Here is a 17,360-nt window from a genome sequence, read left to right as displayed (position 1 = left end):
CTTTACTGGAAACCAGTGTGCCTCACTGTAATGTGCATGCAGATCACCTGGGGAGCTTGTTAAAAGGCAGGTTCTTAATCAGTAGGTCTGGAATGCTGCATGTTTAATAAGCCCTCTGGTTACGTGCTGCGGGGCATGGAGCCACTCAGACAGCAGGGATCTAGGTCAGTGGTTCTAACCTGGGGTGATTTGGACCCCTGGGGACATTGGGCAATCTCTGCAGACATTTGCTGTAGTTGCAGCTGGGAGTGTCTGCTGGTGTCTCACATGTAGAAGCCCGGGGTGCTACACGGTCTTCCATGACAAAGACTTCTCAGGCCCAAATGTCACCAGTGCCAAGGTTGGAAAACCCTAAGATGGTCATTGTTCCGGATTAGTGGTTCTCAACCTTGAGTCCATCTTGGAATCACCTGGAGAGCTTTGCCAATTCTGATACCTGGGTCCCAACCCCAGAGATTTTGATGTAGCTGGCCTCATTGCTGTTCGGCCATGGTGGAGACTTTAGACCTTGCCAAACTAATAACCCTGAAGAAAAAAAAATCCTGACTCCTAATGCCTGGGACAGCCCAGTATTGATTTTCACCAGGGCTGGTGCTTTTAACCTGGTGCTGTTCTCTGCCCAGTGGTGGAAATCATTTCCATAGCATTTATCTTCATAAAGCAAAATAAAAGTGAAATGATGGTGAGAAGTTTAATTCCCGTGGCTGTACTAAAAACCCTCATGACAGAGTCCATAAGAGTGGGCAGGAGACTGAGGCACGTACGCGCCAACTCCCCACAGGCATGTTTTGATATGTAGGAGCATGAACTTGGAAACGTGGAGTGTCAAATAACGTGCTGTTCCACTGTGCAGGGGCACGGTGCCGAGCCAGACTCTGTGGTACTAACTGTGACTTCTTTGCCCATCTGTAGACAGATGAATTTATGACTTTTGATGTAGAGGAACTGACAAGTCTAAACATTTCTTCTACTGGCTCACCAGTCACTGCCGTAACTCAGGACTTTAAGCAGGGCCATCGCAACACCCTCCTCGTGTGGGCCCCCAGTCACTACCGTGTGGTAAGTGGTTCAGCACCCACAGCTGGGTCCTTGCTACTGGGGACATGAGACACTGCTTCTTCCTGGTGTGACTTTGTTTTGTACCTGCATAGTATTATATGAAGTCATCCTCAGTCTATTTCTTCTTTAAGAATGCCAGTCTTCAAGTACACTTTGGAAAGTGTACTTGACTTCCAAGAAAAGTCTGACTGGTGGATGGGAAGGGTTAATATTAATTAAAATGTTTTTTTTCAAACTTCTAGAAACTGTTTAGGGTTTATGCACGTGTGTGTGTGTGTGTGTGTGTGTGTGTGTGTGTATAAGTCAAGCAGAGTACATACATGCATTCTCAGGGGACTTTTTGAGATGAAGATTCAATATATTTTTAATTGCATTAATTTTAAAAATTTGCACTGAGCAGTTGGAAAATTAGAGCAGTCTCTGAAAAATATAGTGAACATATCAGGTAAAAGAATAACATACTGTACACACAAAATATTTGATGACAAAATGTAGATATCTAATATGACATTGAGTACAAGAAGCAGCTGTGACAGAGCTGCAGGCGTTCTGTAAGGTGAAGCCAAGTGAGATTCTACAGAACTGCTACACAGGATTGAGACTCTTGGTCATTTGCTTAATTAGGGAGCTGCTGAGCGGTTTGTTCTAAGTTCTTGGAGAGCAGTGTTCCCTGGAACTACTGGCCAGCAAGGATCAAAAACTGCAGAGGCTCATGTTAGCCTCAGGGAAAATCAGGCCTGAAGAAATCGCCCTTCAAATGTAATCAGGCCCTTAGCTCCTAGGATAGATGTCAACGCTGCCTTCTCAGAGACTGAAAAGTTCATCTGAACTTATTCTAATGAGTAAGATTTTGAAATTGTTTTTATATTACTGTTTTCTCTCTCAGGTAAATGATGGCCTTAACAAGAAGCCAGATAAAGGAGAAAATGGAATCAGGTATGTGTATTTCTTCAACACTTAAGTTATATCAGCTTGTTATGGAAGTAATGCAAACCCGTAGTGAAGTCCAACTGTAACAAGGATATAAAAGGAGAGGGCGGGGTTCGTCCCAAGAATGTAAGGCTGGTTAAATAGTTTTAAAAAACGATCAATAAAAGCCATCGTCTTAATAAACTAAAGAGGAAAATTCACATGATATTATCAACTGATGCAGAAAAGGTATTTGATGAAATTCAGCATCCGTTCGTGATAAAAACTCTCAGCAAACTAGGAATAGGAGGGAAAAGGGGCATCTGCAGAAACTCGAGCTAACATTATGGTGGAAGTCTCAAAGCTCTGCATAAGATCAGGGACAAGGGAGGAGTGTCCCCTCTCCCCACTCCCTTTCAACATCCTTCTGCTTGCCAGAGCAATGAGACAAGAAAAAGAAGTAAAAGCATCTAGACTGGAAAGGGAGAAATAAAATTATTCCTACACCCAGGTGACAGTTGTCTATATAGAAAGTCCCTAGGACTTTACCCAAAAAAGCTCATAGAATCAATAAATGAGTTTAGAAAGGTCACAGGATATGAGGGCAACAACAAAAAAATCCATCATATTTCTATGTACTGGTAATGAACAACTGGAAAAACAAATTTAAAAGCTATATCTCCCCCCAAAATATGAAAGACTTAGCTATAAGCTTAACAACACATGTGTAGGATTGAAGCGCTGAAAACTAGAAAATGTTAATGAAAGAGAGCTAAGTTTGGAGAGACATCTGTGTTCATTGACAAGAAGATTTTATAGTAAAGATGTCATTTTTCCCCAAATTGTTCTCTAGGCATAGTACACAGCACTAAATCTAAATCACAGCATTGGATGTGGTGGCTCCCGCGTGTCATCCCAGCACTTTGGGAGGCTAAGTCGGGAGGATCACTTGACGCCAGGAGTTTGAGACCAGCCTGAACAACATAGCAAGACCCTGTCTGTACAAAAAACAGAAAAAAAAAATTAGCCAGGCGTAGTAGCACACTCCTGTAGTCCCAGCTACTCGGGAGGCTAAGGCAGCAGAATTGCTGGACCCCAGGAGTTTGAGGTTGCTGTGAGCTAGTATGACGCCACGGCACTGTTGCCTCAGCAACAGAGTGAGACTTTGTCTCCAAAAAAATAAATAAATAAAAATAAATTAACTTTTAAAACTCATAACATTATTTTTATAGATATAAACTAGCTTAGTCTAAAGTTTATATGGAAAGGCAAAGGAACTGGAATAGCTAAAATAATTTTGAAAAACATAAAGTTGAAAGAGTCTTACCACTACTAATTTTAAAACTTACTCTAAAGCTACAGTAATCAAGACAAAGTTGTAATGGTAAACCAATAAACCCATAAGTCAGTGGAATAGTCCAGACATAGACCCACACAAGTAGAGCCGACTGATTTTTGCCAAAGGTGCAAAGACGATTCAATGAATTAACGAAAGTCTTTTTAGCAAATGGTCTTGAAACATTTGGACATTTACATGTAAAAAAATGAACTTGACCTCAACCTCATATGTTATACAAAATTCTTATACAAAAATTATATAAAAATTCTTATGCATCTCATATGAAAGTTAACTCAAAATACATTATAGATCAACATGTAAAATAAAAAACTATAAAATTTAGATAAGAAACATTGAAAAATCCTTGTGACCTTGGGTTCTTAGATATGACATCAAAAGCACAATCCATAGAAGAATAATTTGATAAATTAGACATCATCAAAACTAAAAATGTTCTGTCAATATCACTCTTAAGAGGATGAAAAGATAAGCTACAAACTGGAATAAAATATTTACAAATCACATCTCTAACAAAGAACTGGTATCCAGAATACATGAATCACTCTTAAAACTCAATAATAAGAAAATAACCCAATGAAAAAATAAAGCAAAAGATTTTAACAGACGTGTCACCAGAGGAGATACATGAATACAAGTGGCAAATAAGCACATGAAAAGACGTTCACTGTCACTGGTCGTTAGGGAAATACAAACTAAGACCACAATGAGTTACAATGCACCTATAGTGTAGCTATGATAATTTTTTTAGAAACTGACAATAGCAAGTGTTGGCGAGGATGGAGAGCAGCTAGAACTCCTGCGCATCGCTAGTGGGAGCACAACATGGTACAGTCCCTCTGAAAACAGCTTGACAGTTTCTTATAAACACACACTTTCCATATGACTCAGCCATCCCACGCCTATATATTTACTTGCAAGAAATGCAAACTTACATTCACATAAAAACCTGTACAGGAATGTTTATAGATGCTACTATATTCATAATCACCAAAGAACAGAAGTCACCCAAATGTCCTTGGATGGGTGATGGATAAATAGACTACAGCACATCCGTACAGTGGAATACTACTTAGCAAAAAAGAGGAACAATTGCAAATGAATTTCAAATGCATTGTGCTGTAAAGGATGCCAGTCTCAGAAAGTCTCATGCTCTGTAATTCCATTTATAATACATGAGGTTGTGGGAAAGCAAAAACAAACTATAGGGACGCAGAACACATCAGTGGCTGTCATGGCTTAGAAGTGGAGGAGAGGTTTGACTAAGGGGTAGTACCATTCGGGTGGCCACGTAATCTGATTGGGACGGTACTTACAAATCTAGATACATTGTAATATTCATAGAACTCTATGCCAAAAAGCTAATTTACTATAAGTTTTTAATAAGAATGAAAAATAAGAATAAATTGGGGAAAAATAAGAGTAAGTCTCCTATTCACTTCAGCTTTTAATCCCATTCTCTGTCACCACAACAGTTTCTGATTTCAGCTTTTACTAGTTAACACTAAAACATGAAATAACACAGACGGAAGTATGTTATTAGGATGACCTCTATTAACTTACTGATATAAATGGTAAAGAAATTAACTTTCACTTTTCACCTCTTCTCAGCTCCAGTGTGTTTCACATTGTTAACATTTATCACATTTATGATTTTGTGTTTTCCGTGCGCTAGATTGAATCTAAAAAACAGATCAATAAACAGGATTTACAATATGACCATATAAATATTATTCACAATGTAATAAAAGTGTGATCAGTCTGAAAGAGAAGGAAATGTTACTTTATAGCCTTGAAAACGTATCCCTGTTAAAACTCTCTCATTACTGGGTTGGCCACTTCTCCTCCCCAGCCCTGGGAGCCCTTCCTGCCTCAGGCTCCTAGGGGTAGGAAATGGGTGGGCTTCCCCTTCTAGCCCCCAAAGGAAGCCCTAGTTGGGGGCTGTCTTTTAGGGACTGGGCAACGTTTGGTTTTGGTCCCTCATTACTTGAGCTCTAAAGCTTCTGAAGCAAAGAACACAAGGCATGGCCGCCTTCTCAAAGGGAAGGGTCAGTACCTGTCTCCGTCCCTGCTTAATACTCCAAAGTATCATGGAACCGGGTGATATTTACAAAGTCCTTAGACAGGACCTGGCATGTATGAACACTGCGATCAGTAAGTTCTTTTACGTGTGTTCTCATGAGTGAGCGAGAAAGGACAAACGTAGGGTTGCTGACTTTCTGCCTTTATTCTCTAGAAATCTTCTGTAAACATCTTAAATTCCTTTAAAAAAGAAAGGGAGCATTGCCCAACTTCAGTTACAGGTACCGTGACCTAGAATAAGTTATTCCATAGTTCAGCTACAAGACAGATGTTTCCTGTTTCAGATTTGTCAATACCTTTAATGACTCCATCAACGTCACAATGAGTGGGAAGGTGTATGAAGATGTCACCAGTTACAACGCCAGCGAGTACCAGTTTTTTCCTTCTGGTGTGTAAGTACCTATACTGAACACTTTGCTCCAAAGTTCAAAGATTTCAAGTTTTTTTCTTTCAACTATACGTTGAAGCTTTTAATACCAAGAGCGTTATTGTTCTTTCTTTTAATAGAAAAAGCTATACAATAAGCTCACCGGAGATTTCACCGCAGTGTCCACGTGATTTCACGACTTTCTACCTTGGATTTGGCAGTGCTTACACCTTTGTGATCAAAAGGAAGGTGAGTGACTGCCTGCAGCGTGTGGGAAGTCCTGCTCACAGACACTTAGGTCGTAGGAGTGATTAACTAGAGTGCTATTAGGATCTGCATTTTAAATGCGCTCAGAATTCATTCACCGCTAATTCTTTAACATGGATTTAAGTTAACCATTAGAACTAAATAAAACAGACTGACTTCCTCTGGCTAAAAGTTCATGTTGACCGGTGTCTGATGCTTCCTTATACACTATGAACATGGACTTCAGGATCTTGTAGTTCAAAGGGATGGCAATGTTTTAAACAAACCTAATCTACTCTCTTGTTTAAGAGGAAAATACTATCGAACATGTTCCCAAACCCCACAAAGGCCGTCCCACCACAAGTACAAAATGCAGTGTTGTGTGTTTACATTGAAAGTGTGTACTGACTTGATAAATCACATCACATAAGCTAGAAAGTCATACTCAACTTGCCTGTTTGAACACTTTTTATTTGAGACACCATCTTGACGTTAACTTCTCCTTCCCCCTTTTGCCTTGTTGGCATAGGACGATGGCTGCCCTGAGGTGAAGGAGTTTGAGGATATTTCCCCCAACACAGTGAACATGGCTCTGCAGATCCCACAGTATTTCCTCATCACCTGTGGCGAGGTGGCCTTCTCTGTTACGGGATTGGAGTTCTCGTATTCTCAGGTCTCTCGTTCATCGTTTTTACCACCCCTCTGCCATACCCCTGCCTTCAGAAAATGCTGGTGCAACGTAATTTAAATTGGGCATGGCTGTATGTTTATAGTATTAGAAAGTTCTAGAAAGCATTATGGCATTCTCCCCAAAACAAGGCCCTTGAGATCACCAAGTCTTGTCTTTACTGAATAAGAATATTACTTGGTGCAGCTTTGAGAGTGCCCGTGTCCACGTGTGTCCGTATTCCCACGTCATGCGCTAGAGATTTGGAGTCCTGAGGAGGAGAAACTGTATTAGGGACACTCCCAGGGTCCTGAGAGTCAGTAGAGTCTATGTTCTGAAACAGCCGAATGCACCAGCTATGCACAGAAGTGCTCATTTACAGGCCCGCGTCCTCATTGTCTTGCAGGTTCCATCGAGGCCCCTCGGTATCTCCCAGTAAACACGCTGAGTAAGGCCAGCTTTAAAAACACGTTAAAATATGTGGTCGCCTGTCGGTCTGTTAGACTGTTGCTGGCGCAGGCCCTGGGTGCTCCGTGCAGTAGAAATCAGCCAGAGCCGAACGGCACTCACAGGCCAGGCTCTGCTGGGGCTCGTGTTCCAACGCCAGGCAGGCTGCCTGCATCAAGGGAGAGTCCTCAGGCTGCCCCCCAGCCAAGGGGGGTTCAGGGACAGTGTTCAAGAGGCTCAGGGAGGAAGGGGTGACGTGTCACCACATAAAGGGCGAGATGTTCTCAAACCTGCATAGTTCTACTACATGCTTCTTCATGTGTCTGATGTCTCATTAGCATGTAAAATCTCTACCCCTAGATGTGATTTTTAACATTAAAATGATATTATAATGAGGGAAAAATCACAGCAAGGTCAGTGTGGGGGTCTGTTCTGGCTGGAGGTGGTTACATCCGGATAGGTCTGGTTCCTTATCAGCTAGTGTCAGCATCCTGCTTCAGTGGGCCTGGGAGACTTTGCTCAAGAGACACACAGGCCGGGCGTGGTGGCTCACACCTGTAGTCCTAGCACTCTGGGAGGCTGAGGCACGAGGATCACTGGAGCTTAGAAGTTCCAGACCAGCCTGAGCAAGATTGAGACCCCGTCTCTAATAAAAATATTAATAGAAAAATTAGCTGTGTGTGGTGTCATGCACCTGTCCTCCCAACTACTGGGGAGGCTGAGGCAGGAGGGTCGCTTGAGCCCAAGAGCATGAGGTTGCAGTGAGCTATGATGATGCCACTGCACTCTACCCAGGGCAGCAGAGCAAGACTTTGTCTGAGGGAAAAAAAAAAAAACCAGACAGTTGGCCTCCTGCTTATGTGGATATGGGCTGAATTCCCATGGCTGGGAGGGCATTTGGTGTTTGCTCTTTTGTAATTAATTGGACTGGGTCGTGCTGCCCCATGTTGTCTCTCTTGGTCAGAAGTGAGGCCCAAGTCCTGTCCCTGCACTGTCTCAGGACTAACGAGGCCAAGTTTGTTGCCACCCACATTAAAGCTTAATGTTTGAACTATTTTGTCAAAACCACAGTCATAGGCATTGTGTCCCACAGTGCCTAGTCTCTTCCATTTCTGTAGTAAAGATGGTGAATGTGACTTGGACAATCCCTTTCTGTGATATCTCACAGTCACATAAAGGAGGTGACTGCAATACAGGTGACAAGAGTTTGCAGAGAGAGAGTTCAGTAAGGTGGCAGGAAAGCCACACAGGGGCAAGGTTACAGCCTGGAGAGAAGCCTCCATTGAGGGGAGGAACATGCCGTGCTCACGGCTTTGCTTGGAGACTTCTGTGGAGACAGAAAGAGTTTGTCCGTAGATTTGTCCATTTAACTAAGAGGACAGCTTGGCAAGGATGTGGAGTGAGACGCAGGGACTCCTGTATGCTCCTGCATGAGTGTCTGGGTGTCTTGTTACCCAAGCGATGAACCTCTGCACACTTAAACGAACCTGACATTTCATATGCATTTGTAGGGTAGACTGCTCAATGAAATGAACCAGTGAGATGTGTTCTCCTGCTCCGAGGCTGACATCTAGACTGGGATTCTCTTTGCTTTGTTTCCTCAGGCTCCTTCCAACATGAAGTCGGTGCTGCAAGCAGGATGGCAGCTGACGGTGGCTATTGGCAACATCATTGTGCTCATCGTGGCAGGGGCAGGCCAGTTCACCAAACAGGTACTGGGTGGCTAGGAGATTGCATGTACCCCTGTCTCATCTATCAATATTAATAGTCATCATGACCCTCCCTAACTGTTTACACGGTCTACATGGCCATTTGGGCTAATGGCTGGATAAAACTGCCCGACCAGCCCCGTAGGGTTGTCACGAAATAGCCTATGGCAGTGTCTGCTGATCCTTCTTGTCTCCACTTGGTATTATGTTATTGGTGATTGTCTTAGTCCATTTCACGCTGCTATAAAGGACTGCCTGAGACTGGGTAATTAATTTATAAAGAAAAGAGGTTTATTTGGCTCACAGTTCTACAAGCTGCACAAGGAGCATGGTGCCACCATCTGCTTCTGGGGAGGGCCTCAAGATACCTTTGGTCACAGCAGAAAGTGAAGGGGGGCAGGTGTGTCACATGGCAGGAGAGGGAGCATGAGAGGAGGTGCCAGTGTCTTTTAAACACCAGCTCTCTGGTGAACTAACAGAGCAAGAACTCACTCACTACCATGGGGAGGGATCCAACCCCGTGACCCAAACACCTCCCACCAGGCCCCACCTCCAACACTGGGGATCAGATTGCAACATGAGATTTTGAGGGGCCAGATATCCAAACTATTGACGACAAAAATGAACAGATTGTGTAAGGTACATGCACCCTATGTGATTTACTCCCAATGGAAACATCTCTCCCAGCTTCAATGAGCACAGCTTAGCAGCCCCAAAGCAGACACATTATCCATAAACTTCATAACACCTGAAGGTAAAACCATTCTACAGGTGGTTGTAATTTTCCAGCTACAATAAAATGAGGGCTTTTCTGATATTTAAACTCTTTGCTCCAGCACCGCAGCAGATCAGCCTCATAAGGGAGTTGTCTTATCCCAGCCGTTTCATTACTTCCTGCACCGGGTTCCATCAGAGGACGTGCTAATGCCATGTGCTCATGAGCTCCAGGGGCTTCCAGAGGGTGACACGGGGGTCTTGACTTGACCCTGTTCAGCACATTTTCTTTCCCTCAAAGGTGCTGCTTGGTGTTCTCTTGGGCCTCATCCTTCCAGGGGCAGCCACATGGCTTAAGGCTTGGGACTTTTAGAAATTCTCTTTCATCTTCCCAGAGTCTTTTGTTGCTGTACCCCAGTGCTATTAGGAAAATGTCATTTATGTTGGCATCTATCTATGTCGGACATTGCAGAAAAGCTGGCCATACTGTTTCTGTATTGGCCGTCTACCAATTGCCCATAATTTAATTTCAAAACGCCTTCCATTTGGACATAGCAAGAAAATAGACACGCAATATATACATTATTATGACCTGTATTATTTTCGTTTTTTTTCTTGCTCCAACTCCAACTCCAAAGTGGGCTGAATACATTCTATTTGCTGCATTGCTTCTGGTCGTCTGTGTAATATTTGCCGTCATGGCTCGATTCTATACTTACATCAACCCAGCAGAGATTGAAGCTCAATTTGATGAGGATGAAAAGAAAAAGAACCTGGAAAAGAGTAACCCATATACGACATTGGGGCCCATGTCACAGACACAGATGTGAAGGCCAGGAAGCAAGTGGAGGAGGACTTGGCCCAGCACACGCCCTGACCTCTGTCCCCAGGTGGCAGGACAGACACCCCATGGATGGCCCCAGGTGGGGAAGACTTCAGAATTGGCAGCCAAACCATGAAAGCTATGAAGCCAGCAATGAATCTAAAACTCTGCAAGAAGTCTCTATTTTTTAACTGTTATTTTAAGCACACACACAAACACACAAACACACACACACACACAAACACACTTTCACAGCCCTGAGAACATACCCTGCATTTGTCTCCTTTCCTATCGCACAGATGAAATTGTTTTGGACTAACTTGATTTTCCAACAAAGTTCCATATTGTCTGCATTTTAACACATTTCTGAAAACTCTGCTAATTAGAGGCAGGAAACAATGCCAAAAGTGAATTTATAGGTTTTACAATGGTCTGTAATAAGTACCAGCTAGTATTATCTGGTAACTTTAACTTGGGTTTTTTTGTTTTGTTTTGTTGTTCCAGTCCCTACCTCTTTTTAAATTATGTATAACTCAAAAGACCACTTGGGTGAAGGCCAGTAATGATTTTTTAAGTGTCAGTGGTATAAAATAAATTTCTGTTCTTAAGAGTAAGTGTTCATGTGTCTGTGGGTCGGGTAAGAAAACTTGAACACGTTATGTGATTATAAAATCACATGCACACTATGTGCTCATTAGAATTTCATAGGAAGTTGATAAAAGTATTAACAAAAGCAATGTCCACATATGAAAAATCCCAGGAACATGAAACATCAAGGTTTGTTTCTCCCTGGTCCTGTGTTTCCCAGGGCCAGACAGACAGATGGATGGATAGGTAGATGCATAGGAAGACTTCTCTTTTGTGACCAGGATCATGAAGTGCATATTTGTGAACCATCTCACAGTGTCTGTCTCAATCACCATGAAATTTTTATGCTGGAGTAAAACTTCTTCCAAAACATTATAAACACTTAATGCCTAATTCATCCTGTAGCTATTTGTCACGTAACCATCCCAGGTGCCAGGCCAGAGAGACTGTACTCTGGCACTCCTGCACAAACAAGCCACAGTGCCTAGACACACCCATGCCCAGCTCTGAAGACTGAAACTGCCTCCTGGATTAGCAAGATCAGGTCATGTTTGGCCTCTAGGATGTTTCGTCGTCAACCTCACGGTGGGGCTGGGACCGTGCAGGCTGCACTGAGGGAGAAACTCAAAGTCCAGAGTGAGAAACACAAATGTCATTGTCAAACCTTGCTTAACACCTTCTGAGCTTTCGAGTCAAGTCATAATTCCTTAACTAGGGCCTGTGAGGCTCTTTCCTTTTTTTCTGAACACATTTCCTTTCTCTCCGTGCACTGTGATCCAACTAACAGTGAGCTTCTTGTCACTCCTGGAATGCATCCAGTTCTCATTCCCGGGTCAAAGGCAAAGAAAAATCAGATCCTGAAACACTGATTCTCTACCCACCTCCTCCAGCCCTCCACCTGGCTACGTCCTCTCCGCTTCCAGGCCACTTCCTGCAGCAGTTTTCCTGTGTTCCCTGCCCCCATGGTGGGTGTGTCCCTGCTCTGAGCTCCCACAGCACATCTTAACGTTCCCAAGTCCCACGACCTCAGTGCTTTGTCACTGTCTGGCTTTCCCTACACTGAGAGCCCTCTGGGGATACTCTGTCACCATTCAGTCTCCAGAACATGGTCGTCCTCTATTTGTGAAATAAACAGTGAGTTGGAAGAGGCGAACTAAACAGATTTTTGGAATTTAATCAAGGTGTGATTGGAATGAGGCTAATTAGCAAACTCTAGTGTGAAAGACTAGATATAAGGGACGACTAACTCTACCACTCTGATTATCTCTCCCCTCTAATGATATATTTTGCCTTTGACACATTTGTCAAATGGTGACATTTGGGGGAAGATATAGGGGAAACAAATGGTTGCAGTGATGAGCATTCAATTTTCGTTACCCCACTATTAACAATAATCCAAAAAGAACTAATCCTAAATCCTCAAGAGATTGTAATGCCAGCTCTGATAGCCACTGTGCAACCTGGGGAAACTCTTGCTCTCTTAGATCGCATTCATCGTCCTGTGATAAAGAGAACACCAGACGATCTGAGGCCTTAAAATCCCTTTGTTTGAGGTGCTGCCACACAACAGACTTCCGGATGTTAGAATGAAGCGCACTGTAGCCCCTCAGCTGCCTCTGATACCCCACTGCAGTGTGCTTTGCATGGGGGCGGAAATGACGCCTCCAGGATCTCCTTCAATCTTTGATGGATGTGAGCAGGGCGCAGAGGGGCACTTCGTGCTTTGCCCATCAGGGTTGGCTTTCCAGAGCAGTCCTCCCTCCTGGCTCTTCTTCAACCACTTCTTCCAAGCATGATCCAGCCGTGCAGGTGCCAGTGTGGGCGTGCTATTTGCAAGACCTCACACGATGGCACTTGTCGCAGGGGGCGGAGGGAATTGCATGAGGCCATGTCAACACCCTCTGCTCATCTGCGCTTCCCCAGAAACCCATTTTTTGTGCTATACGCCTTTCTCTAAATTCCACGCTGATCAGCATATAAGCAACATGCTACACTGACCTGAACATTGTTAAAGTATAATTTGGCATGGCTGGGAGAGCTGGAGAAGCCCCTGGAACAGACATGCTTTAACTGGACATAGCAGGACTTCAGACCTTATACCGAAAAGCCAGAATATTCTGAGAAGTGTTAATAATGTATATATGAATCTTTTCCATGTCAGGTCATCCTTGATTTTTTTAACTTATTTTTTATTAAAATGTTTTATTTTTAATTATTAAGGGTATAACAGCTGTATACATTTATGGGTACATGTGATGTTTTGATACAGGCATAGCATGTGTAACGATCACACGAGGGGAACTGGGCTATCCATCACCTCAGCCGTTCATCACCTCTCCGTGTGAGGAACGTTCCAATTCCACTCTTTACTTATTTTAGAGTATGCCCCACCTTATTGTGGATGGCTTATTCTTGCTCCATAATTTTTTTTCATTTTGTGAATGTCCATTATTTCTTTCAAGGTGCTAAAATATTTGTTTTGAAATCCCTTTTAGACTTTATAAAAGTACTTTAGTAAATGTATGTTCAGGTTTGATTTTTGTTGACCATTTGAGACATAAATTTTTGTCATGCATTCTGGAGTTTTTTGGGCAGCCTCATTTCTCTTAATGACAATAAGACTGGTTAATATTTATTAAACACTGAATATGTACAGACAGCCCGCTAAACATTCTCCTGAATTAAGCCTACAGTACGCAATCCTTGCCACAGCCCTGTACTGTAGGTCCCTGTGATTGTTCCCACGCACAGAGGAGGAGACCAAGGCACCTTCCCAGGCCACACCCACAGCCTGGCCCCGGAGCCCAGGCAGCAGCCATTGCAGAAACCTGCCCCTCACTGCCAATGCTGAATGACAGCACGGATTCGTTCAGTTTTAATCCTTATAACAATAGTAAGGAACATTTTATTACCCACATTTTAGGGATAAGGAAACTGAGGAATACAAAGTTTAAGTAACTGGCCCAAGGCCATATATCCAGCGACTGGCTGAGTCAGGATTTGAACCCCAGCATGTCTGAGCCCAGAGCACGCCCTGTCTCTTGACTGCTGGACTATCCTGTCTCCTCACCTGTAACAAAAAGCCAAACTGTGACAGCTGCGGCTACGGGAAGGGGCAGGGGCCGCAGAGAGGCAGCTGTCTGCTGGGGAGACAGGAGGTTCCCCAGGCCTGGCCTCGGTGGACAGGAGGGGCGGCGTGGGGAGCAGAGGCTGGAAAACCTGCTCCCAAGGACTGTACGGGAAGCAGTGAGCACGTGTGCCCTCTCAGAGCAGTCAGGGCTCCTGTGAGGACGCTGGACCTGAGTTCTGAAGGCCCCTGTCGCCAGTGGAGTCCCAGCGGGTGACTCCTCCAGCCAGGTCCTGGTGATCCGCTCTGGAGAGCACCAGTGTCTCACCTGGAGAGGCTGCCACCTGGGGCAGAGGAGAGGCAGGTTGGGGTTAGGGTTAGGAGCGCCCCTGAGTCTACAACCAGGACAGCAAAGAAAGGGCGGGCTCTTTTATCTATTTATTTTTCTAAATCGTGGTAAAATACACACGTGATAGCATTACCATTCTCTTAAGTGTACAATTCAGTGGCATTAAGAACATTGTCATTGTGCAACCATCACCACCATCCATCTCCAGAACTCTCTTCATTTTGCAAAACTGAAACTCTGTCCCCATTAAACGCAAACTCCCTCTTCCCCCTCATCGCAGAGGCCACTGGGGTGGAAGAAATGAGAAGGCAATTCTCCTTCCACTTGCCTCCGTCCTGGCTGGGATGCCCAGAGCTCATGGGCTTTCTAGAAGGTGCTGTGTGCCAGGCTCTGTCTCGGGCACTGATCCCGGGCAGTGAGCAGGGAGAGAGCCCGGGCCTCCAGGGCTCCCAGGTTCTCAGGTGACCACCCCAGCAGCAAGGGTGGCTTTCTGTCTTACTTCCCAGCAAGTCAGAACCACTCGGGTTTCATTTGATGTCGTGTCTGGCACGTTCTAATGAGACTCCTAGACTCTACACATATGCTTAAAGACTCAAAAGGGGCTGGACACAGTAGCTCAAGCCCATAATCCCAGCATTTTGGGAGGCCAAGGTGGGAGAATCACTTGAGACCAGGACTTGGAGACCAGCCTGGACAACAGAGCAAGACCCTGTCTCAAAAAAAAAAAAAAAAGATTCGAAAGAAACAGGAACTGAATCTGGTAGGTTGCTATCCTGGTCCCCCTGGAACAAACAGCCACACATTTCTTAGGGCTGAATGTTCTAGAGGCCAGTGTGAGGCTTTAAGAGCTTTCTAATTTCTGGGAGTCAGAATAGGTCCAAACAGGCCTCTGGGCTTGGGAACTGTCTTATTCCTGGCTAAGTCAAGGAAAACAGTTTCCATTTCATAGCTTGCTCCTAAAAAGTTCACTGTCTCCATAGCCTCAGGAAAGAGAGGGAAGGGAGGCCCAGGCCATTAGTCCCAAAACCCGGCTGGCACACGTGTCCCCAGCTTGTCAATGGCTGGCAAGTGGGACAAGAGCCCCTTCCCCAAGTCACACCCTTGGGTGGAGAGAACGCTCCACCGCCAGCTGCCCTGCTCAGCTTGGGGTGTCGTCTCAGGACGTCACTGGTGAGGTCATGGGTCCGACTTGGTGTTAGGGTGTCAATTTCCTGCGGGGCCCGAGAAAGATTCCCCGCACAGTGATGAGGACATACAGAAGTAAATGTTTATTTCTCCCAAGAAAGAAAGGGAGAGAGAAAGACAGGAGGGAGCGCTCACGGCACACAGAGGAACGATTGAAAATGCCAGGCAGGGAGGCCAAGCGACTTGGGGCTTTTAAAGGGCAAAAATGGCTTTTTTTTTTTCCCCTCTGCTCGAGTAGACTGATATAGAAGCAGTAGCAAAGCGGCTGCAGGTGTTCTTTATTTTCTCTTTTCTCTGTGAGACCGGCTTATCTGAGTCCTTGAAATCCGGTGTTCGGGGCGGGAACGGAGACAGAACCGGAGACAGAACCGGAGCAGGGAGCTCGCAGCCCTCGCTGCTGCCCGCTTAGGGCTCTCCACGGCTGAAAAACAAAACTCTTAGGGACAAGGAGTTAGGTCACAGGTGTTTAATTAAACAAAGTGTAATTGTGTTGTGAGTTTCCTCTTCAAAGCGACAATTACATGCTGTGAGTTTATTTCTCATACTTTCTGTTACATAGTTTATTTTCCTCTGTTAGGTTATTAGTAAGACCACCTTTCACTTGGGTCCTTGGTTGGGTTTACAAACCTGGAAAGAATTTGTTAATAGATCCCGCCCAGCTACTAAAACTCAAAACCCACGTGTGTCCACTAATTATTTACTGAGGACCTGCAGCAGGCATCCCAGAGAGAGCGCCTGTGTCCATCTTCCCTAAACAGTCAACAGGGAAGATGAGACGAGACGAGAAAAAAAAGGAAACCCCCGGAGAGGCCCAGTGAGGTGCTGAATCAGTAGCGGAGGGCGGTGGCTCCCAAACCGAGGACAACCGCAGTGGGGTGGGCTCTGCAGTGTGGGCCGGGAGGGACCTGTGGCAAGCGGAGCTCCTTCAGCAAAAAACTGCAACCCGGGTGCGAATTGCCTGCAGGTGGGGGGGCCAGGAAGGCGCCGGGGGAGTGGGGACACGCGCAGAGCTCCCCGGAGCCTGCCTGAGCTGCACCCTCAGGAGGGGGTCCACGGCAGGACAGCCGGACCTGGGCGAGAACACTCACGTCTGGCTCCTGATTCTTCCCTTCTTAGCACCTTGACCTTGGGCAGGTTCCGTAGGAGTCAACGTCACCATTCATAAGGTAGAGACGGTGCCTGCTTGCTGGGGCTGGTGCAAGGCATTTACGGCGCCAAGAGCGGAGCCCGGGCCAGCTCTTGCTCCGTGGAATGCGACCAGCACCTGCTTACCGAGCAGCCACCGTGGCCAGGCCACACTCCAGGCCTGGGGATACATCCGAGAACAGAGAGAACCCAGGCCCCGTGTCTGTGCGCGCTTGCATTCCAGCAGTAGCAGAAGGACCGTGAACGATGAATGTGGTAAGCAGGGAATCAGGGAAGATTATGGAGCGTGGCAGAAGGTATGAGGTGCTGCGGATTTAAAAAATGGAGCAGAAGGTCAGAAGGTGCTTCATGGGTCGGTGGCATGTGAGCCGAGGGCAGAGAGTGCCCGGCAGAGGGGACAGCCATGCAAAGGCCCTGAGGTGGAGCAGGTCTGGTATCTTCAAAAGTTGTCAGAGGCAAGGTACCAGGCCTCACACCTCTAATCCCAGCACTTTGCGAGGCCAAGGCGGGAGGATTGCTTGAGACCAGGAGATCGAGACCAGCCTGGGCACCAGCACACAGGAGCAGGGGAGTAGGAGGAAGAGGTTGCTGAGGGCAGACAGAGAAGCGGTGTGTATTTCCTCTTGGGTTTTGCAGGCCAGGGTG

The 17,360-nt window shown here is 45.4% G+C and overlaps 1 protein-coding gene across 1 annotated transcript in view; it reads left to right on the top strand.

The window, feature by feature from the left end:
- Nucleotides 1-10,387, top strand: part of SLC15A1 (solute carrier family 15 (oligopeptide transporter), member 1) — a 33,368-nt gene extending 22,981 nt beyond the window's left edge. The window contains exons 14-20 of the mRNA XM_012644430.1: nucleotides 913-1,059; nucleotides 1,946-1,995; nucleotides 5,692-5,799; nucleotides 5,915-6,023; nucleotides 6,550-6,693; nucleotides 8,739-8,846; nucleotides 10,196-10,387. Of these exons, the coding sequence (XP_012499884.1) occupies nucleotides 913-1,059; nucleotides 1,946-1,995; nucleotides 5,692-5,799; nucleotides 5,915-6,023; nucleotides 6,550-6,693; nucleotides 8,739-8,846; nucleotides 10,196-10,387 (858 nt within the window). The remainder of the gene's footprint in view (nucleotides 1-912; nucleotides 1,060-1,945; nucleotides 1,996-5,691; nucleotides 5,800-5,914; nucleotides 6,024-6,549; nucleotides 6,694-8,738; nucleotides 8,847-10,195) is intronic.
- The last annotated feature ends 6,973 nt before the right edge of the window (nucleotides 10,388-17,360 follow it).

This window comes from Propithecus coquereli, unplaced genomic scaffold (assembly GCF_000956105.1).
Source record: "Propithecus coquereli isolate 6110/MARCELLA unplaced genomic scaffold, Pcoq_1.0 Scaffold212, whole genome shotgun sequence".
Taxonomy (NCBI): domain Eukaryota; kingdom Metazoa; phylum Chordata; class Mammalia; order Primates; family Indriidae; genus Propithecus; species Propithecus coquereli.
This window is presented reverse-complemented; position numbering and strand designations above follow the sequence as displayed.